At 39.7% G+C, this 20,599-nt stretch overlaps 1 protein-coding gene across 2 annotated transcripts in view; it reads right to left on the bottom strand.

The window, feature by feature from the left end:
- Window positions 1-19,466, bottom strand: part of ascc3 (activating signal cointegrator 1 complex subunit 3) — a 494,022-nt gene extending 474,556 nt beyond the window's left edge. Inside the window, exons 1-2 of one of the 2 annotated variants that reach the window (XM_048596924.1) lie at window positions 19,360-19,466; window positions 13,002-13,152 (exon numbers count right to left, since the gene is read on the bottom strand). In XM_048596924.1, coding sequence (XP_048452881.1) covers window positions 13,002-13,091 — 90 coding nt within the window. In that variant the 5' untranslated portion in view covers window positions 13,092-13,152; window positions 19,360-19,466. Of the gene's footprint in view, window positions 1-13,001; window positions 13,153-18,886; window positions 18,956-19,359 lie in introns of those variants that run through there. The other variant, XM_048596923.1, reaches the window with a different exon arrangement.
- Window positions 19,467-20,599: the final 1,133 nt, after the last annotated feature.

The raw sequence follows: 20,599 nt of genomic DNA, 5'->3' as shown, positions 1-20,599 counted from the left end.
ACCCATGCAGACACAGGAAGAATGTACAAACTCCACACAGACAGGTGCCCGAGGCTAGAATCAAACCTGGATCCCTGGCGCTGAGAAGCAGCAGTGCTAACCACTGAGCCACCACGCAAAACAAATCAATACCGCCTACTACGACAAAACAAATAAACTATTGCAGAGTACAATAATTATTTGTGTAAAAGTTAAGATTTCATATTTATGAAGAAAATATAACTAAATGTAATAACTTGAGTCAGCAATTCTGCAATAATACAAACTCGCTGTACACTAACAAGATTTTAACTGTATGGTTAATGCAACAGTGCAGATATTAACTGCAGTGCTTTTGTCCCTGATATTTAAAAGAAATGGCCGTAGGTGTTGTACTCTGCCTTCGTTCAGTGTAACAGCATTAATTAAAACAAAAGACTTCAAAGAATTGTGCTTCACATTTAAACATACTTCAGGCAAATAAGAGCTTAAAAAAAGAAGAAACTTAGTTATAAAAATAGCTACGCTGCTGTTTCAGAAAAATCCAAAATACAAAGTACAAATAAAGCTACTGATTTTAAACACTAACTTTCTATCAAATAAGAAACACATCCAGCCACTGTTTATATCTGGCAAGGCATTTTACAGTTCTACAGCAAGAATCATTGATTCAAAACTTAGCTGCGCTACTAACTGTATCTGTTTACTAAGAAAACAAGGATGCACCCTGATAAATGTTTAACGAATTTCTGAAACCATGTCATGAACACTACTCAGCCTCTTGTTATGTATTGTAATTTACAGTTGCTTGGTAGTGGAGAACTTGAGTATTGTTGAAAAAAAAAAGACATATTGCCAAAATCCTTTGTCTGGTACTCATCAAGACAAACTCAAGAATTCCAAAGGAAAATAAAGAGTGTAGGATAGGACAAAAAGCTGGGGTAGGCTGTCGAGATAAAGTAGGAAATAGCACTGCAGGATTTGTGCAGGGAAGCAGGAAATCATTGCAGATATTTATGACCAACCGATTCAGGGATGTTGTGACACACCTCTGGGGCAGATAGGACTTGAACCTGTAGCTCCTGGCCAAAGGCAAGGACCCTATCACTGTGCCACAAGACCCTAAAAAGTCATGTAGGTTAGCAAGTTCTGGTCTGATGAGCAAGCAAGATGCAATGGAGGGTAAGGTACAAACAGCTGAATTTCAAACAAATTGGAACTATATGATGGGTAAACAATGGGAAGGTGACAGCAATGAAGTGGGAGAAAGAGAGTCTCGAACTGGCAAATGATTAAAGGGAGGGTTAATGAGAGTTTCAGCTGCATTAGTATTTTGACAAGAGTGCAAATATCGTTGAGGTTGGTTGGCTCGCCGAGCTGGTTTGTTGTTCTGCAGACGTTTCGTTACCGTGTTTGGTAACATCCTCAGTGCAGCCTCTGATGAAGCGTCGGTGTGTTTTCCCCGCCTGGTTTTTAAACTCTGGGGTCCGTTGCGATGGATTGCCTCACTTACGGGTTTCCTCCGTAGTGGAATGTATATGGGATCGAGTTCAATGTGTTTATTAATAGCATGCTTCGTGGAGTGCCATGCTTCCAGGAATTCTCGTGCTTGTCTCTGCCTAGCCTGTCCCAGGATCTTGGTGTTGTCCCAGTCGAAGTGGTGGTTCTCCTTGTCCATGTGGATTGAGATGAGTGAGTATTGGTCGTGTCTTTTTGTAGCCAGTTGGTGTTCATGTACTCTTGTTGTTAGTTTCCTTCCTGTTTGTCCGATGTAGTGAGAATTCCTGGAAGCATGGCACTCCATGAAGCATGCTATTAATAAACACATTGAACTTGACCCCATATACATTCCACTACGGAGGAAACCCGTAAGTGAGGCAATCCATCGCAACGGACCCCAGAGTTTAAAAACCAGGCGGGGAAAACACACCGACGCTTCAGAGGCTGCACCGAGGACGTTACCAAGCACGGTAACGAAACGTCTGCGGAACAACAAACCAGCTCGGCGAGCCAACCAACCTCCACACCCACAACCCAAGCTACAGATCTACTCCAAAACCTTAGTGCAAATATTAAGCACAAATACACAGAAGCAGCCGATCTAGATGTACAAAATTAACAGCATAAAAACAGTTCATTCACCCTAACTGGTTTATGTGCCATGTGACCTCCTCCCACTCTACATCAATTAATCCTTCTTCACATACGTGCCTAATGCTTTTTCACTCGTGCTTATCTAACTTTACCATAAAGGCATCTACAAACCTCAGCCACTCCCTGCTCGTGGATTCCATATATGACCAATTGTTGAAGAAACAAACTTGAATTCTTTATTGAAATTATTAGTGACTCATAATTTAAGGTCCCTAGCTTTTGTACTTCTTTACAAATTTTTGCTGATAGTCATGACCTCTCACTTCTAGTATCATCCCTGTGAAAATGTTTGCAATTTCTCCAATATTATTTCTCTAACAGAGTTCAAAAAGTGCAAGGTGCTCTCACTTAAGACAAAACCATATTCTATTCAAGTTTAAGATAACTTTCATCTACTAAACTGGTTTGTTTACAAATAAACCCAATAAATTCAAGTGTTTTGGATAAGATTTGATTTTGATAGGGTTTCATGCACGTTTCTGGATCAAGTTCTGGATCTGGTACCTCAGCTTTGTATCGGACCATAGACAGTTACAGCACAAAAGAAAGGCAATTCAGCCCATCACGCGTACATAGCTGAATAAACTAGCCACCCTTTCTTATCCCATTTTCCAAGACCTTGTCTATGGCCTTAAAGACACAGGCTTCAAGTCAGATCGAGATTCTGTTTAAAACGAATTGAGGGTTTCCACCCCAACCTCCAAGCTGGGCAGCAAATGCCGGATATCTATCATCCTCTTAGTTAAAAATAAATTCATGTCCTCAATAATCTTTCTACTGAACACCTTAAATGTGTGCCCTCTGGTAACTGATCTTTCCTCTTGGTGAAAATAGGTCTTCCCTGTCCATTCTATTCAAGTTCCTCTACATTGTACACTTCAATCACCCCTCAGCCTCCTCTGTTCTAGTCTCCTCAATCTTTCCTCACAGGAGTAATTTTCAAGCCCTAGCAACTTTTGTAAATCATCCCTGCCCTCACTCAAGAGTAATTAAGTCCTCATATACTCAATACCTCACCCAATGAAGCAAATCATCCTATATCTTTATGACAACCAATCTACCTGACCAGCCAGCTTCAGGGACCTGTGGACATACATTTTCTCAGCACCTTTCAATATCCTTTGTCTATTGTGTATTCTCTGGCCCCATGCACTCCCTATGCCAACCCAGGCCCTTGAATCATCGCCTGGTCATTTATAGCTTGTAAAGCCATCAGTTTTTGCCCTTTCACCTACCATGCCAACTCACTCGGTATCCAACAGAGTCAGGGCCAAATGAGAAAAACTAAAGTAAGTCTATTACAGCCTTCACTGCATCATTTTGGAATCGTCCAGTTTGTATTCCATTTGTCACCTTTCCACTCAGTCAATCAAACCATTGGCAACATCCTGCAGTCAACCACCATCATCTTTACTATCATCTAGATGGCCAGTTTTTGTATCACCTGCAAACTTCTCAATGGTGCTTCCCTCATTTAAGTCTAAATTATTAATATATTGACCTGACTCATGGCCAGGGCAGAGGACAGAATCAGTGGTAAAAGCTTCTAGCAAGGAACATTAAGTAACGGATTTGCTCTTTTCCGTTTGAAAGAAACAAACACTAATCTGCAAAATCACAGGAGTTGTGACCCAGATTTTTGCCAAAACAAAGAGATTCTCCATCATTGCAAAAATGTCAAAAGTGGACAGAAATCACAAACGTGCTCCCTTTGAATGAGCAGAAAGGCAGTCAGCTTGGAATTCGTGCAGTAAGAGTTGACAGAGCCAGTTGGTTATTGAAACCATCAGTCATCTCTGCCACAGAGATTTTGGAGTGGTAAATGTCTCAAACTCGAAGTATTTGGATGAGACCAGGTAAGAACATGAATGAGCTTTGTAGATATATTTGGACAGTCAAGGTACTCCTTTGGATCTGATCAGAGGACATTTTTGGGGGCAGCAAGCTGCCCTCTCATAAGGCATCCATTTTAGAAAGGTCAAGTCACCTTTGGGATTTTTAGAAGTAGACATGCTTGAAAGAAGTGCATAAACTTACTTAGGATGTCAAAGCTGTCAAAAGGATCAAGATTATCAAAGCAATTACAAAGTCAGGCCTTTTAAGCTTCAAAAATAAGTCTGGAGTGTTAAAAAAAAAATTCATTTTAATTTATCTGTTAACAAGAACCTGAGGATTTCCATTACTGGATTAGTGCTGCCTTGTTGATACCTAATGGAACCATTGACAATGTGGGGTGCCTATCAAATCAGTTTGATTGACAGGCACAAGTGGTTTTAGACTCTTTGATGAAGGACAATGAATTCCAACAGCTGTTGCATAAGGCTTTGAGATAATGTGTTTTGATAAATTAATGTCTTACTCTGTAATACACTTACTTTATTTAAAAAAAAACATTATTTTTTCTCATCCATGCATGGGCCTGCCCATAGTGGGTACTGAGTGAGTTGGCATGGGAAGTGAAAGCACAAAGGCTGGTGGGTGTGCATTGACATTAACAAAAACAAAATTTGCTGGAAAAACTCTTGCACTGACACTAAGTTGGCATAAGAGCTATAAATGGCCATGTGAAGATTGAAGGGCAGAGGTTGGCATGGAAGGTGCAAAGGAGCATTACATTGGAATAGTGGATTCAATGGGCCCGGAGTTGAGATGGATGGGATGTGGCGTGGGTGGGGAGGTATTTTGAGCAATGTTGGGTTGGAGACAGTTTTTGGTTTTATTTGTTTTCTGTAAATCTTCCACACAGCGCCAATGTCTTCTGTGCAACCCATATAGTAGCCAGCAGCCTCCAAGCTTATTCTGGAGTCACCCACAGCCCAATTCACAGGGAGCCACACTACATGCATTAATTTGGAACTGACCTTAAAAGTATACGAGAGACAAGGGAAGTTTTAAAAAAGGACAAGGACAGAACAATAGGGACACAAGACAAGAGAATGCTAGGATACTGATGGCATCAAGATGAAACTCCATAACAGCAATGACATGAGGTTAGACACATGAAAAGAGGCATTGGAAGATAATAGCGTGGTTGACAAAACAAGCACTTCATACATGTCATTATAGAAAAGGAGACATTGTGCCTTTGGCAAGTGCACCATCTGTGCCGTAAGCACTGAAGAGATAAAAGGAAGGTAATTTTTGGGAAACAAGTGAATGGAGCCACAAAGCAAAACAACTTTGGATGGTGTAAAGAGGAACTGGAGGATACAGGTGGCAGTAATGGAGAAATGAACAACTGTCTGCTATGTGGAATGGGGTCATTGCTGAGCTACAAGAGCGGATGGACTGGGCTCTGAATGGTAATGGCTGTGAGAGACACACACGTTCATACACACAAAAAAGATAAAAGTTCTAGAGATTGTCAAAAGATTGACTGCTATAGAACAATATTAGTCACGGCATGAATAATGGTGAATGCATTGGTGGTAGATATTACATTTAATTCATGTGATTCTTTGTGAGGATATGATACTTTTTTTGCGTCTTGTTGGCACAGATGTCTAACTTTCTGAAGAAAATGAAATAAAATATTCAAATTTCAGTGAATCATTACATCAGGCAGCCTCAGTGCTAGACTGCTCCATGTGACCATTTGGAAGCCATCGCTCAGAGCCTGGTACTTCAGAATAATCTGGGAGCCAAACAATTATACAAAGCCAGAGTAAAAAGCTGGCAAATACTAATGTGAAGAAACCTTTCTTTAATAAAAATGTTTAATTTCCAGATTGCAATTTCCAATCTGCCAATGGAACAGAAGGGTAGGATCTCATGACTTAAATTAGAGCAGCTATCATTTTCACAAAGTAACCCAAGGAATCTCTTGTTGTGATTCATTAGGATATCGAAAACATTCAGAACTAATGGCAGAGGAGTTAACAGGCCTGATGGGATGCAACTAAGGCTTAAGTGAGAGAGGAGAAAGTGATTCTGCCCACCAGTTCAGAAGTCCAGACTAAAATGCAAAATTTGGCACTTGACTGGAGAAGGAGCCAATTTAACAACTTTACCAAAATGGGAGACATGAATAAATCAGGAAACAACGAACCAGCTCATCTACCAACTAGGGGTGACACTAAGACAAAATATTAGTGGATATTTGAGAAATACTGTATTCATTGACAATGGTCACAATTAATTTGCTAAAGGCAATTTGCATTTGACAAATAGAATTTCAAAGAACTGACCTAGAAATTTTTTCAATTTGTCCACACCAGGTAGGCATCACCAACCAAGCCAATATATATTGCCATCACTAACAGCCCTTGAGAAGATAGTTGTGAGCTGTCTTCTTAAACTGCTGCAGTCTATGTGGTGTAGGAACACCTACAGAAAGGGGGTTCCAGGAATTTGATCCAACGATGCTGAACAGCAACATAGTTCCAATTTAGGGCAGTGTATGGCTTGGATGGAAATTTGCAGGCAGTGATGTTGTCATACACCCTGCTGCCATACATCCTTCTGGATAGTGGAGATCACTGGTTCAAAAGGGGCATTCAAGGGAACCTTGCTAAGTTACTGCAGTGCATCCTGTCGATGGTACACTCAGCTGTCACCGTGTGGCCATGGAGGGACTGCATGTCGAAGGCGTCAGATGGAGTACCATTCAAGCCAAATGCGTTGTCCTGGATGCTGTCAAGCTTGAGAATATTGCTACAGCTACTCTCTGCCAAGCGTTGATCTGGCAATCCACTCATTTAACCCCCAAGATTCAGTATAAGAACAGTTAGCAGAACTTCTCAAGGATCAAGTTGTAGAAAGCAGAGGATGATGGTCAAGGGGTGTTATTGTGACTGGAAGCTCATGTCCAATGGGATTAGTGTTGCGATCCTTGCTATTTGTGGTACAAACAGATGATTTAGACTCGAATGGAGAAGCATTGATCAGGAAATTCACATATGGCACTGTGGACAGATAGCCAAGTGCTTGAATGGCTAGGCTTGAAACCAGAATGGGCAACTTTTGAGCAGCCAGGCCTGATGGGACTTCCAGGGCATGTCTAGCACAAACATCCAGTCATGACAAAGGCAGACAAAGGACAAAGCATTTGTGACAAACGACAAGCCTAGGCTTGCCCTGAAAAACAAGACTGGTTTGTGTATTTGAGTATTCTGGACACGTTGGACATTGTGATCTTTGTCTGAAAGATTAATTAGCTAAGGGCCAGAGAACATTCAGGAAAGATACAAACGGGAGGAATAAGGAGGTACACCTGCCAGCCATTCCCTCAGCAAAGACGTGACATGGCCCAACAGTGAATCTCCGACCATGTGGAAAGACAGAAGACAACCACATGCGAGACCAACCAAGTTCAGAGCCAATTACACAGCCTGGCCAGATTTAACTGCACAGGTAGTACCTGGTCCTAGTCTAGTAGCCAGTAGCAGTTTAGACAAGGATTGCATGAAAAGACTTAATACTGGTAGATTAATTAATCTAAGAATCGGGAGTATCATCACGAAAGAGCAGGATTTTGGATAACATTTGGTCATATGGCGCCTTTTGTGTCTTTAGTGTATTTTGTGAATAAAATTGTGTTGAATTGCAAGTCAACTCTCGCCCTTTGTTCATCTTACAAGTCCAGTACCCAAATAAAATGAGTTTATGCAAAAGTATCCAAGTACAGACAAAACAAAAATTGGTGTGGTGGTAAATAGTGTGGAGGATAGCATTCGATTACAGTAAGATATAGACAGACTGATCTGTGGAAAATGGAATTCAATCTGGATAAGTGTGAGGTGATGTACTTGGTCAGGACAAAAAAGGCAAGGGAATACATGATGAAGAGAATGACCTTGGGTGCACAGTAGATCTGAGGACCTTGGTGTGCACGTTCGTCACTCCCTTGGCAGAAGTAACATGACTATTTCGCAATTTGGGTCGTAGGAGCCATACCTCCTCGAAGTCCAACTGGAAACAACAGGGTGAGATGGGCTGAGTGACCAAACAATCACAATTTCGCTGTTGCAGAATCTTTAGTTAGTCCTGCCCTACCAGCTAAATTTGGCCATTTGCATGGAAGGTCTCCGAAGACAAACAGGTTTAAAAGAAAAATTGTTGGGCCAATAAAACCAGACCCACCAACGCCCCCCACTTTAGGGTTTCAGCTACCATGCACAATTAATGCGATATCTGGAAACATCAAAACTTTAATGGAGCTTTTAACACTCTAGCTTATGACCATCTTATTAACGTAGATAATATAACACCATTTTTGAGACCTATGTTTATTATATTCAATGAGTCCATGGAGAAACTGAAACTGCTCTTATATTTAGATTCTGTCAATAGGTAGCATTAACTTCTGCAATTCAAAAGAGGCGACCACCCAAAATTTAGTACATCAACAAACAATGCAATAAGAAAAGTCATTAACACGAACACGGATCAAATCAATGTTTTAGAGAACATACAAGACCAAAATGGAAACCCATTATAGTTAGTTATCCACAGAAAGGCCAACGTGTGAATTTTGCTGGGAGAGTTTTAACAGGGTGATTCTCTTAAAAGACCATGCCAAGAAATGACAATAATATTAAAATTTGAGAGATGTGGGAAATGTCGTAGAATGGGTAGCTTTCATGCGATTGCATGTCACTTTGCAATTTTGTACAGTATATTTTACAGTATTGCATACTGTAACATCCAGTCCAATACTTGCCAGATACATAGAAGATATTACGGAGGAGGTGAGTGATGAATAAGAAAATATTTTGGATAGGGATATAGGTAAAATATCAAGGACATAATTGAAGCAACAGGGAACGTGAGGCTAGGGTTAAAAAGAATATTTAAGATCTTCTAGAAGCTATGAATAAAGATATTCATCACTTGTGTACTAAGATTAATAGCATACACAAACTAACTGTGAAAAAGAGCATTATAACGAAACAGGTAGCCAAATTAGTTAAGATTGACATAATTCCTAACATAGTTAAGGCCTGCAAGATTACCCTAACCCAAAAATCGGAAGATTCTGACATTTTAAATTCTTTTGCTAACTGGAGACCGATTACTATTGGTTTCGTATTACATAGACTGCTCAGTAAGATTTTTGCAACAAGAAAGAATAATAAACATATCGATCAAAAAAAACATAAACAATAACATCAGCAGAACATATGTTAAAAAGAAATTGGCTTACTAAATTATACACATGGAGTTTAAGAAAGGTAGGAAAGGACTGGCCCACAAAATTATGGGAGGCCCTGATAAAATTAAATGCTCTCTATGCAAAATGGAGTTCAAGAAATATTTTAGGAAAAATATGTAACAAAGCAGACATTGTCAAGTTTGCTAAGTAAATAGGATGTCAACTTTACAGTCTTCTAGAAGATGTCACAGAAGAAGTAGTTAGTGAAGACATTGATTCCTTCAAAAAATGACAACTACTGGTCCTGACAAAAATCAATGTAGCAGAACTTAAAACTTGTAGGAATTCTAACCCCATGGTATTAGCCCAGTACTTTAAACATTGGTTGAAGACCAACATGATTCCTGACACTGTTAAGGCCTGCAGGATCACTCTACTCCTAAAATCAGAAGATCCTGAGGTCCTAAAGTTCATTGGTAACTGGAGACCGATCACTATCGGTTTCATATTACATAGACTGCGCAGTAATTTTTTTGCAAAAGGATTTTCTGCCAATTTTATTAAAATTTTATATCGGGATGTTATGACCTGGTATTTAAGCAATGAGAAACTGAACCAATTTTAATCAGGAAAGCAGTTACACAAGATCCACTCTCACCATTACTTATTGATGTTGGGATGGACATTTTGTTGACTACACTGAAGGAAAAAAGGTGAGCGATTTTATTGGACAATCCTACTAAGCTCATTACATGTATGAGATTGGATTGGTTAATGATTTGAATGTCAGCACAGGGCATAATTTGCAAATATCTTCTAATTATTGTAAAAAAAATCTTAACTTTAATATCAACAAAATAGCTACCTTCTTTATGGCTAGCAAAAATAAAACATTTCAATGCCACAGTGCAGCAAAATGGAAGTTTATTAGCAGCAAACTAGATTTTATTTCCTTTGCAAAATTTGAAAAATACCTGGGAGCCCATATTGACCCCTTGGGCCAGGATTCAGGAAGAAAATTGGTTCAACAACCTCCATAAATGGCAGAAAATATAAAAACTAGACAAATTGAAACAAACTCAAAAGACTGAAATTTTAATATTAATAATTTTAATGATCCCTAAACTCTATTATCATCTTGTTCATATCAAAGTCTTTCAGCATGTTTTAATTTAGCTGGACAATTTTCTTCACATTAAAAACTACGAAGAACTACAGATGTTAAAAATCTGAAAAAGAAACAGAAATAGCTAAAGAAACTCAAACACATCTGGCAGCATCTGTGGAGAGAAAGCAGTGCTAGCATTTCAGTTCCAGTGACCCTATTTCAGAACTGATTAACATATGTGCCAACCTTTTCCTAAGTACAAAGATGGGACAGGAGTGGAGGGTAGCTGCAAATGATAAGTGGAGATGGACCGCCAGAGAGAAAGAACAGCAGTTGAGCAAAGGAATGGTTAATGGTGAGCTGTATATTCATTAAGACTATTGTATAGTAGGAATAGGGATGGCAATCTTGGTCTTCAGCAACTCAGATTCCCATCGCCATTAATAAACTAGGCAATAGGAGGAGATTTGAAGATTCCACAATCAAAATATCCTTTTTATACAGCAGTTAACGTGTCTCAGTTTTATGTGAGGTTGTTGCCAGTGCTGGTGGTATGGTTCATGAGACTACCAACAATAAAGTTGTTAATTTATCAACAGAGGAGATTTTGTTGTGACACCCCCTAACAATAGGCAAGCTCTTAAAGAGCCAAATGCCAAGTGGACATCTCAGCTTTCAGGGTATCGACATCACTTACTTTCATAACAACTCCAAATCAAATAGCCGGTTCCAATTCAACATACTACGAAAAATATGTTCTTCAAGATGCTGTAATTCAGAATCAATACTTTTCTGACTAAACATAAGATCCTGCCTGGATAGATCTTACAGAAGGTATGAATGGAGAAAAGAAACACTTCCTCACATTTTGGGGAGTTGTTTGGCAATGAAAAATATTTGGATCCATCAACACAAATGAAATAGCAAAGTTATTGAAAGAGAAAGGCATACGTCATGGATGGGATGTATCGGTTGAACCCACAAATAGAACTAACGAGGGGAGGCCGGATCTTGTCTTCATGTATACAGATGAGATTGATGTGATTGATGTTACAACCTACTTTGAAGACGAAGATCCCTCTTTCAAGACAGCATGGGAGGAGAAGACAAGCATTTGAGGCCAGTCGAACAAAAATTGTTTGGTAATGAAAACATTAAATTTTTCAGCATTATGATGGGAGCCCAGGCCAAGTTGTTTAATATGAACGACACCTAGTTGACAGTTTTAAAAAGAAAATTACAAACTAAAAGACCTTTTCCAGCTGCATTTCGCAAGTAACTTTTTTACTGTTTTTGGATGTTTAAGGATTTTTATGGACTTCTAATAACTCTTATTCAATGATGCCCAATAATATTGCACCAATTTACTTGTTATGCACTTATTTTTGGCTCTAATGATTTATCATGATTTTGTTGTCATGGATTTTTATCTTGGGGTTTAAAATAACTAAATAAGTTAAAACTAGTCAATAAAGTTTAGATTTTAAATTGCTTTTATGTGTTTGGGATTTCAGAGAAAATTCACACAGCCTGTTAACCTAGGACTATCAGCATGTTTTCGAACAGTCTCTCCTTTGAAAAGATTTTCCTTTATGATTCCCCTTTAATTGATGTTTCATTGTGGACGAGCCACTTGAACTTGAAAAATACCTACACATGGTAATTTGTTTATAGTGGGACATGTTCATAAAAGTGGATAAGAAGGCATAATGGATATCTGATTTTATTAACCAAGAGTTTAAGAGCAGATAGGTTATGCTAGAATTGTATAAAATATTGGTTAGGCCATAAATAGAATATTGAGTGCAGTTATCCACATTATAGGAGAGATGTGATTGCACTGGAAAAAGTGCAGAGGAGATTTACCAAGATATTGTCTGGGCTGGACAATTTTAGTTATGAAGAGAGACTGGATAGCCCAGGACATTTTCATTGAAGCAGAGGCGGGGAACATGATTGAAATAGTACAAAATTATCAGGGAAGCATAGATAGAGTAGACAGGGAGAGACTTTTCCCCTTGGTCAACGAATAGGGAGCATAGATTTAAGGCAGTCACATATAGTTTTACAGATGAAGGTCTAACATTTAGGTAAAGATTTCTGAACATTGCCCGTACCTATAGAATTTTAACACAAGGATAGGTCACCTTTTTCAAGAAATGAGGAGGAAAACTGGGCATAGACATTCCCTTCCAACTATTCCACAGAGTTTGGATGTAATAAATAGCCTGCAGTATTTTCTGGATTGTAATTTTATCTCAATTCAAACAACACTTGGAAACCATTCAGGTTTGTAGTGTTTCAATTATTCTGTTGTGAACTGGCCAGTAAGCAAATCATTTATTCCACCCTATTGTCCTAGGAAATAATATTGGGGATTTAACAGCCTCAAGTGTAAATCCTATGCATTTTAAGTTTGTACAAGTGGTGTTGGCCCAGTCCAATGGTAATCACTTTATTATATAGTTGAAGTTACACCATCTATCCTGTTAGTATCTACTATTGAAATCTTGCTAAATCTTCAAAGAATTACAGATACCAGCACAAAATATTGTTGTCCTACGGATACAGTCTCATCACTGAAACAGTGTCTTGAATGCATTTGTCTTTGTTTGATTTTAAAAAGTGCTTTGGATTAGAATGGAAAATATAATTGTGAAAACCCACCTTCAAGTCTGAAGAATCCACAATATATTCATCTTGTCTTGTGACATTTGAGAAGGAGCGCAAAGCTCCTGTTAGACGAGGTAGTTCCATTTAATCTTGATTCACTGATCCATAAGAAGAGTAATCAAAATGCCACTGGGATTTGCAAAATCTGCAGGCAAAACAAAAAAATGGAAAGTACATGAAATTATTCAATGGAGGTTTTCAATAATGAAAATATAAACTCTGGTAGTTATACCTTGAATGCAGTTCAATTGGTTCTATCATATCACCACATAATGGAAGTATAAGGACAGACACATGGAAACTAAAATAATGACCAATCGTATTCATTTCTAAAGATGGTGTATGAATCCCATTACTGGTTAGGTATGTGAATGATGAGCAGAACTGGATTACTAACATGGAATTAAATATTCTGTGTACTTTGGTTGACGTTTTGCAGAAGAAAGCAACAAATTTTCGTTTTATATTTTATTAAAGAATTGCATTATCTGTGTTCCATTGTAGCTCTGTTTATATTTAGAAGACTTGACTTTCAATGTTGTTAATTCAGCTGCATATACCCTCAGCCTGCATTTTAGTACAGTGTTAGTGCTTGCTACTACAGATGGCAAACTCAATCCTGAATGGACTAGTAGCAGCTGCCTGATAGATATAAAGGTAACAGGCAAAATGAAAGTGTACATCCAGAGCCTTTGCTGCCCATTACTCTACATTATCTTCAAATTCTTTTCCATGCAGTTATCCTGTCTAAGAACAATATATACCTACAACATTAAAAATTTTAAATAATTTGCTTTACATTTACAGCAATGCTCTTTCACTTTCCAAATGGCGTAATGCAGAAAGACAGTCTATTATTAAACCTGACAAAGCACATAGGTCCAAGGTTCCATTCTCAGTCTGTACCAAGTTAGTTAATTTAAAGGTTAATGGTACAGTGTTACAAATGGCCTTAGTGCCCAGAGAAATGGAGAAAGCCAATATCAACAAGATTCCCAAAGATTCTTGTGTGATCAGCTCTCAGTAGTCTGTGATACTGATGATGGAATAATGTGGACTTAGTACCTGCTAGTGGATAACTTAGCCACAACTCTTTTCTCGAGGCACAGCACAACTTTCCATTACTAGATCCTCCAACCAGTCAGAAAAGGTAAAAAAGATATGCAAAAAAGACCTGAACATAAACTTTCTTTTACCACTTATGCTGCCAGATCCACTGAGTGACTCCATCATTTTGTTTTTACTTCAGGAAGTGACCAAGGAAGAGAGCTGTGAAAATGTGATGGCTCCAGCCTAGAGACAGCATCAAAAGGATCAAGAACTTCAGGAGCTGCCAAAACACTTCCAGGTAATAGGGCCCAAACACTCATTCTACCAGCATTCTCTGCAACACACCTTGCAGCTGCAATCTGGGTTTATCATTTAATATCTCTAGTGTGAGTCAGTGTCAAATTTTCTTTGAAAGTTCCTGTGAAGCACCTTAAGACATTTTAACCATATTGTGGGCACCATATAGTGAATGAAGGGGGTCAGTTAGCTCAGTTGGGCGGATAGCTGGTTAGTGATACAGTGTGACGTCAACAGCGTGGATTCAATTCCCACACCAGCTGAGGTTACCACGAAGAACTCTCCTTTACAACCTCTGTAACCCTCAGGTTAAACTACTACCATCCCTCTTTCTAATGAGAGCGCAGCGCTATGGTCTGATAAGTCTATGGTGACTGTACCTTTATAATGCAGGATGAAATAAGGGTCATTAGACTCAAGACATTAACCCTGCTTTCTTTCCACAATGCTGACAGACCTGATGGGTTTCTCCAGTAATTTGTTTTTGTTTCAGATCTTCAACAACCACAGTTCTTTGCCATAGTGAAATATTAAAAGGTGTTTAGCGTGTCCAAAAGTGAATAAATTCATTTATGACCAAGATGACAAGTATTTCTTTTTGGCTCAGAGGGTTGTGAATCTTTGGATTCTATACCCAAAGATGGGAAGCTCAGTCTTTTGCAATATTTAAAGTAGAAGTTAACACATTTTTGATTATCAATGATGAAAAGGGTTTGAGGATAATGTTATCAAGAGCAGAGCAGTCTTGACAGGCTGAATTGCTTACCCCTGTTCGTATGAACAATAAAGGAAGGCTGTAAGTTGATACCGAGGAAGAAAGCTTTAAGACTTCAGAAAGTTATCACTGGGTTGGTCAAGTGGGAAGGAAAGTGACAAATGGATGAGTGTTTCTCTCTCCACAGATGCCGCCATACCTGCTGAGTTTCTCCAGGATTCTGTTTGTTTCAGATTTCCAGCATCCTTTTTTTTCCTTTATTGAAGTAACAGATGGAAATCAATACAGAAAAAAAGAAAGAGAGGTAATACATGTAACAAAGAGAAATAAGGAAACACTAATGGTAAGATTCTGTAAAGCATGGTGGAAGATTGAAGACCACATCTATAGATCCATGCGAATAGCAGGACTGATTAAAAAAAAAAGGCAGTCCAGATGGCAAGTGGCATACATTCCTTTGTACGAGGACTACGGAGGCTACATTCAAACTGTATAAAATATTAGTTAGACTGTAGCTAGAGTACAGTGAACAGTTCTGGTCACATTACAGAAGGTTGTGATCACACTTGAGGGTACAGAAGTGACTCACAACAATGATTCCAGCAATGGATATTTTTTAATTAATATTTTAATTAAAGATTAGATTGGCTAGGTTTATTTGTTTTTAAGATCAGAACAGATGATCCTGGGGTAGATTTAATTTATGTGCATAAAATTATTCAAGGTCCTACAGAATGAATAGGAAGAAACTATTTTCCATTCGCAGAGAGGTCAAGAATCAGGGGACATAAATGTTGTAAAGAGCAAAGGGAGTTGAAGATGATGAGTTATTTTTACTCTGACAGGTGAGGGCTTGCAAGTCATTCAATGAAAGAACAGAAAGAGAGTCCCTCAAAATGTCCAAAGAAAGAACACATGGATTTGTAATTGAAGTGCCATAATAGGACTAAGTGCAAAAGAGTGGGTTTAGAGCAGTTCGCTGTTATTTTGTTCAGCTGGAAAAATAGTAGTGACGGGCCAAATGGAATCCTACTGTTCCCTAAATCTTTGCATGTTTCCACAAATGTATGCTTTTGGCAATGGTTAAAGCAGCCTAGAATCAGGGAAGGTATTTATTAATAATTGTTTCCATAATGATCATCCAGTGAAGCCATATGGGTGAAACTGAGAAATGAGAAGTGGATAATCACTTTGATGGAATTGTACTATAGCCCTTCCAATAGTCAGCAGGGAATAGAGCGGCAAATGTGCAGGGAGATCGCAGATAGCTGTAAGAATAATTGGGTTGATACACTGGGACTGCCATAATGTTAAGGACTTGGAATTTGTTAAGTGTGTTCAGTCAATCAATATGTAGATGGCCCTACTAGAGAAGGGATAAAACTCGACCTCCTTTTGGAAAGGTGGTAAGGAAAAGCCACTGAATTACAGACTGGTGAACCTAATGTCTGGTGGGTAGGTTGTTGGAGGGGTTGTGACAGGCAGGATCTACGTCCATTTGGAAAGGCAAGGACTTATTGGGGATAGTCAGAATGGTTTGTGCATGAAAATCGCGCCTCACAAATTCAATTGAGTTTTTAAGAGGTGACCAAGAAGATAGATGAAGACAGAGCAGCAGACTTTGTTTACATGGACTTGAGCAAAGTGTTCAACAAGGTTTTGCATGGTAGATTGGTTAGTAAGGTTAGATCACATGGGATCCAGGGAGAAATTGCTAATTGGATACAAAATTGGCTTGACAATAGGAGACAGAGGGTGAGGGTAGAGGGTCATTGTTCAGACTGGAGGCCTGTGACTAGCAATGCGCCGCAAGGATTGTTGCTGGGTCCACTAACGTGTATCATTTACATAAATGGTTTGAGTGAGAATATAGGAGGCATGGTTAGTAAGTTTGCAGATGACACTTAAATCAACGGTAAAGTGAATATATCCTAACAGTACAGTGGGATCTTAATCAACTGGGCCAGTTTGCTGAGGAATGGCAGATGGAATTTAATGCAGATAAATGCGAGGTATTGCATTTTGGTAAGATGAACAAGGGCAGGACTCACGCAGTTAATGGTAGGGCTTGGGGGAGTGTTGTTGAACAAAGAAGCCTAGGGGTGCAGGTACATAATTCCTTGAAAGTGGCATCACCAGATGGACAGGGTGGTTAAGACAGCATTTGGGACACTTGCCTTCAGCAGTCACAGCATTGAGTACAAGAGTTGGGTCATCATGTTACAGCTTTACAAGACAGCTAGATAAAGTGGTAGAGGCAGGTACAATTACAACATTTAAAAGGCATTTGGACAGGTACATGGAGAGGAAAGGTTTGGAGGGATAGTGGCCAAAAGCAGGCAAATGGGACTAGTTCAGTTTAGGAAACCTGGTCACCACAGAGGAGTAGGGCCAAAGGGCCTGTTTCCAAGTTGTATGACTTTATTACTTCAATGACAAAAGCTCCAGAAAACAGTTGAGGATTGAACATTTAATGCAAACTTAAATGTATTCAATAGAATTTGGGTCCTCAAGAGAGCCAAGGATTATCATAGAATAATTACAGCGCAGAAGGTACCCTTCACATTCATGCTGGTCATCCTCAGCAGCATCTGACATATTTGGTTCCCCACCTTCTTCCCACATTTGTGCATATTCCTCCTCTTCAGATCTTTAACATTCAGCAGAACTGTAGAGCTAAGGCCACGATCAGACCAGCTATGATCTTAATGAACGGAGAAGCAAGTTCAAGGTGCCAAATGGCCTACTCCTGAACCAATTTCCGTATTTCTAATGTTGAGTAAGAGAACTCACTACTGACGATGGTGTTGGTAAGTATTTTTGATCAAAGTAAAATATTTCAGATGATGGAACATGAAATAAAAAGAAAGTGCTGGAAAAACTCAGCAGGTTTGTCAGCATCTGGAGAGAGAGATAAACAGCTAACATTTCAAGTCCCTATAACTAGAAACATTAATTCTGTTTCCTTCTCCACAGATGTTGCCAGATTTGTTGATATTTTCGAGCACTTTCAACATTTTTGATTAACTTTGTTTGATGGTGCATCTAAATCATACACCTTTCTCCTATAAACCTCTAGGCAAAACTGGCCATTTCCGGTGATTAAACAAGCTTATGCTCACAGAGTTGAAAGTTTTCAGTTCAGCCATGTGCGTCAAAAATCTATTGCATAAATAAGCCACGTAAATCTCTGTTCCACTGAAATTTATTTAAAGGGCTGAAATAACAGAAGAGTCAGAAGCGAAACTTACAACCGTTACAATTTAGGCAATACCCTCTTGTTCAATCAAATTCATTCAAAACAAGCTTATAAACATCTGGTGAATTTCAGTCTGGATTTACTTAGTTTTGGGTCCCGAAAGTGAAAAATGAAGCAGATCCTGCGACAAATTAATTACCTCTAAATAAAATAGCGTTCACGGTTTATTTTGTTACCCCACATCCTCATATAGCAAAGCGGAGTGGCGGTAAAACACTGAAAAATATATCAGGGGCTCAGTATCATTACTAGAGAGCCACGTCCGTGCACCGCCTCAGCTGTCAACTTTCAGCCGGGAGCATGCGCACTCGGTGCAGTAACCGCAATGTCCACCGGGAGTTGTAGTTATTCCCCGAGCCGGCAACCAACCTCAGTTTCTCTTTAGGCCACACACACACGCTGAACACTTTGCTCTGACTGATCTGCCTCCCCTATCCATCCCCCAACCACCCACCTCCCATCCTCCGTCTCCAGTTCCCTCGGCTGGGAACCACACCGCTTGTCTAGACCACCGATCCCTCTCCACACTTACCCATTGTACAGCCAGGTAATACTTACCGCAATGAACTCCTCGCAGCTGGACGCACCGTGACCGACTGCTCTTGCAGCCACTACCGTTACTGCGTGAGCCTGCGTGATAATTTCGTTTGGGCAGGGGTGGGGTGGAAGGAGGGAGAGGGGGTGGAGCTGAAGCGCGAACCGACCCGCTGCGGGGGCGGGGTTTCGCTTCGGGCGCGTGCAAGGGGCCGGGGCTCAGGGCAACGTGTGTGACGTCAGCCGCATTCCCTCGGCAGACCGTTTGGAGCGCGAGGCGCGCGTTGTTAGCGTATGCGCCCGACCCCCATTAGAAACCCATCGAAACTGAAAGCGGGATCAGTGGCGGAAGGCAGCGATATTGAGGAGGTATTCCAGATTGTTCTGAAGCGGTTCAGTTCGTGGGAAATATAATCCATTAATTCGGCACGGATACTTTCCACGATTTGAATTGGGTTTTCTTTGGGAGTGGGGGATTAGTGATCACAGACACTTACCTAACACCGACAATTTGTGAGCAGTTTTTTTTCATAATTTCTCTAGTTGGCCTGAGAAGCAGCAGCCGGGATATGGTACATTCATCAATTGGATGATGAAAGTATGCAACAGGGGAGGTTACAAGTAGCATCCCGGAAATAGCTGTGAATGAGAAATTGAAAGGGAGGGAGGTACTCCAGAAAGTTGCAATTACCTGGCAAGGCCGATTGGGTAAAATGGTGGAACTGCGAGTTGACAAGTCCCCAGCACCTAACGGATTTCATCCTCGCGTCTTTAAAAGAGTCGCAACTGAGATCATTGATGCATCTAGTTCTGAAGAAAAATCACAGGACTGGAAACGTTAACTCTGTTTTCTCTTCCGCGGAAGCTGCCAGACCTGAGTTTCTCCAGCAATTTCTGTTTCTGCTTGCTTCAGATGCCCAGCATCTGCAGTTCTTTGTTTTATTTTAATTTGGATAGTTGATGCAGTGGTTTTAATTTTGCAACACTTATTTGATTTGGGGAAGGTTCCTTTAGATTTGAAAATAGCTGATGTAACTGCTTTATTCAAAAAGGCAAGAGACAGAAAGCAGGAAACTGCAGGCAAGTTAGCTTATCATCTATCACCAGTAAATTTTTAGAAGCTCTTATGAATTACAGTATAACAGTACACTTAGATATGTTCAAGTTATCAGACAGAGCAGCATGGTTTTGTCGAAAGGAAATCATGGGATGCTGTAGAGAAAGGGGAAGCAACGGGTGTATTGTATTTAGATTTCTAGACAGCATTTGATAAGGTGCCACTTTAAATGTTATTGTGGAAAATAGAAGCCGAAGTGTAGGATAGTTGATTGGCTGCCTTGCAGGAAGCAGAGAAAGGAATAAATGAATTGAATTTGAATTGGTTCATTATCACATATACTCAAATGAGTACAGTGAAAAGTTTACAAGTTGCCACATTATGGTGCCATCTTTGGTACAAAGGTACTTAAGAACAAATTCTTAGGAAAAAAAATTATGAAAGTAATGAAATAAAAAGTCTAGCATTACGGATCATAGGAATAAATTAGAAAATAAAGAAATAAAAAATTCAGAATAGCAGTCTTTCCAACCCAGTTGACACTGGCACCTAGCCTCCAGTAACTAAAAGAGTTACTTTTAGAGATAGTAGGAACTGCAGATGCTGGAGAATCCAGGACAACAAGGTGCAGGGCTGGATGAACACAGCAGGCCAAGCAGCATCATAGGAGCAGAAAGGCT

The sequence above is a fragment of the Rhincodon typus genome, chromosome 5 (assembly GCF_021869965.1).
Source record: "Rhincodon typus isolate 14 chromosome 5, sRhiTyp1.1, whole genome shotgun sequence".
Classification (NCBI taxonomy): domain Eukaryota; kingdom Metazoa; phylum Chordata; class Chondrichthyes; order Orectolobiformes; family Rhincodontidae; genus Rhincodon; species Rhincodon typus.
The sequence above is the reverse complement of the archived record's forward strand: the minus strand, read 5'-3'. Positions and strand labels throughout refer to the sequence as shown.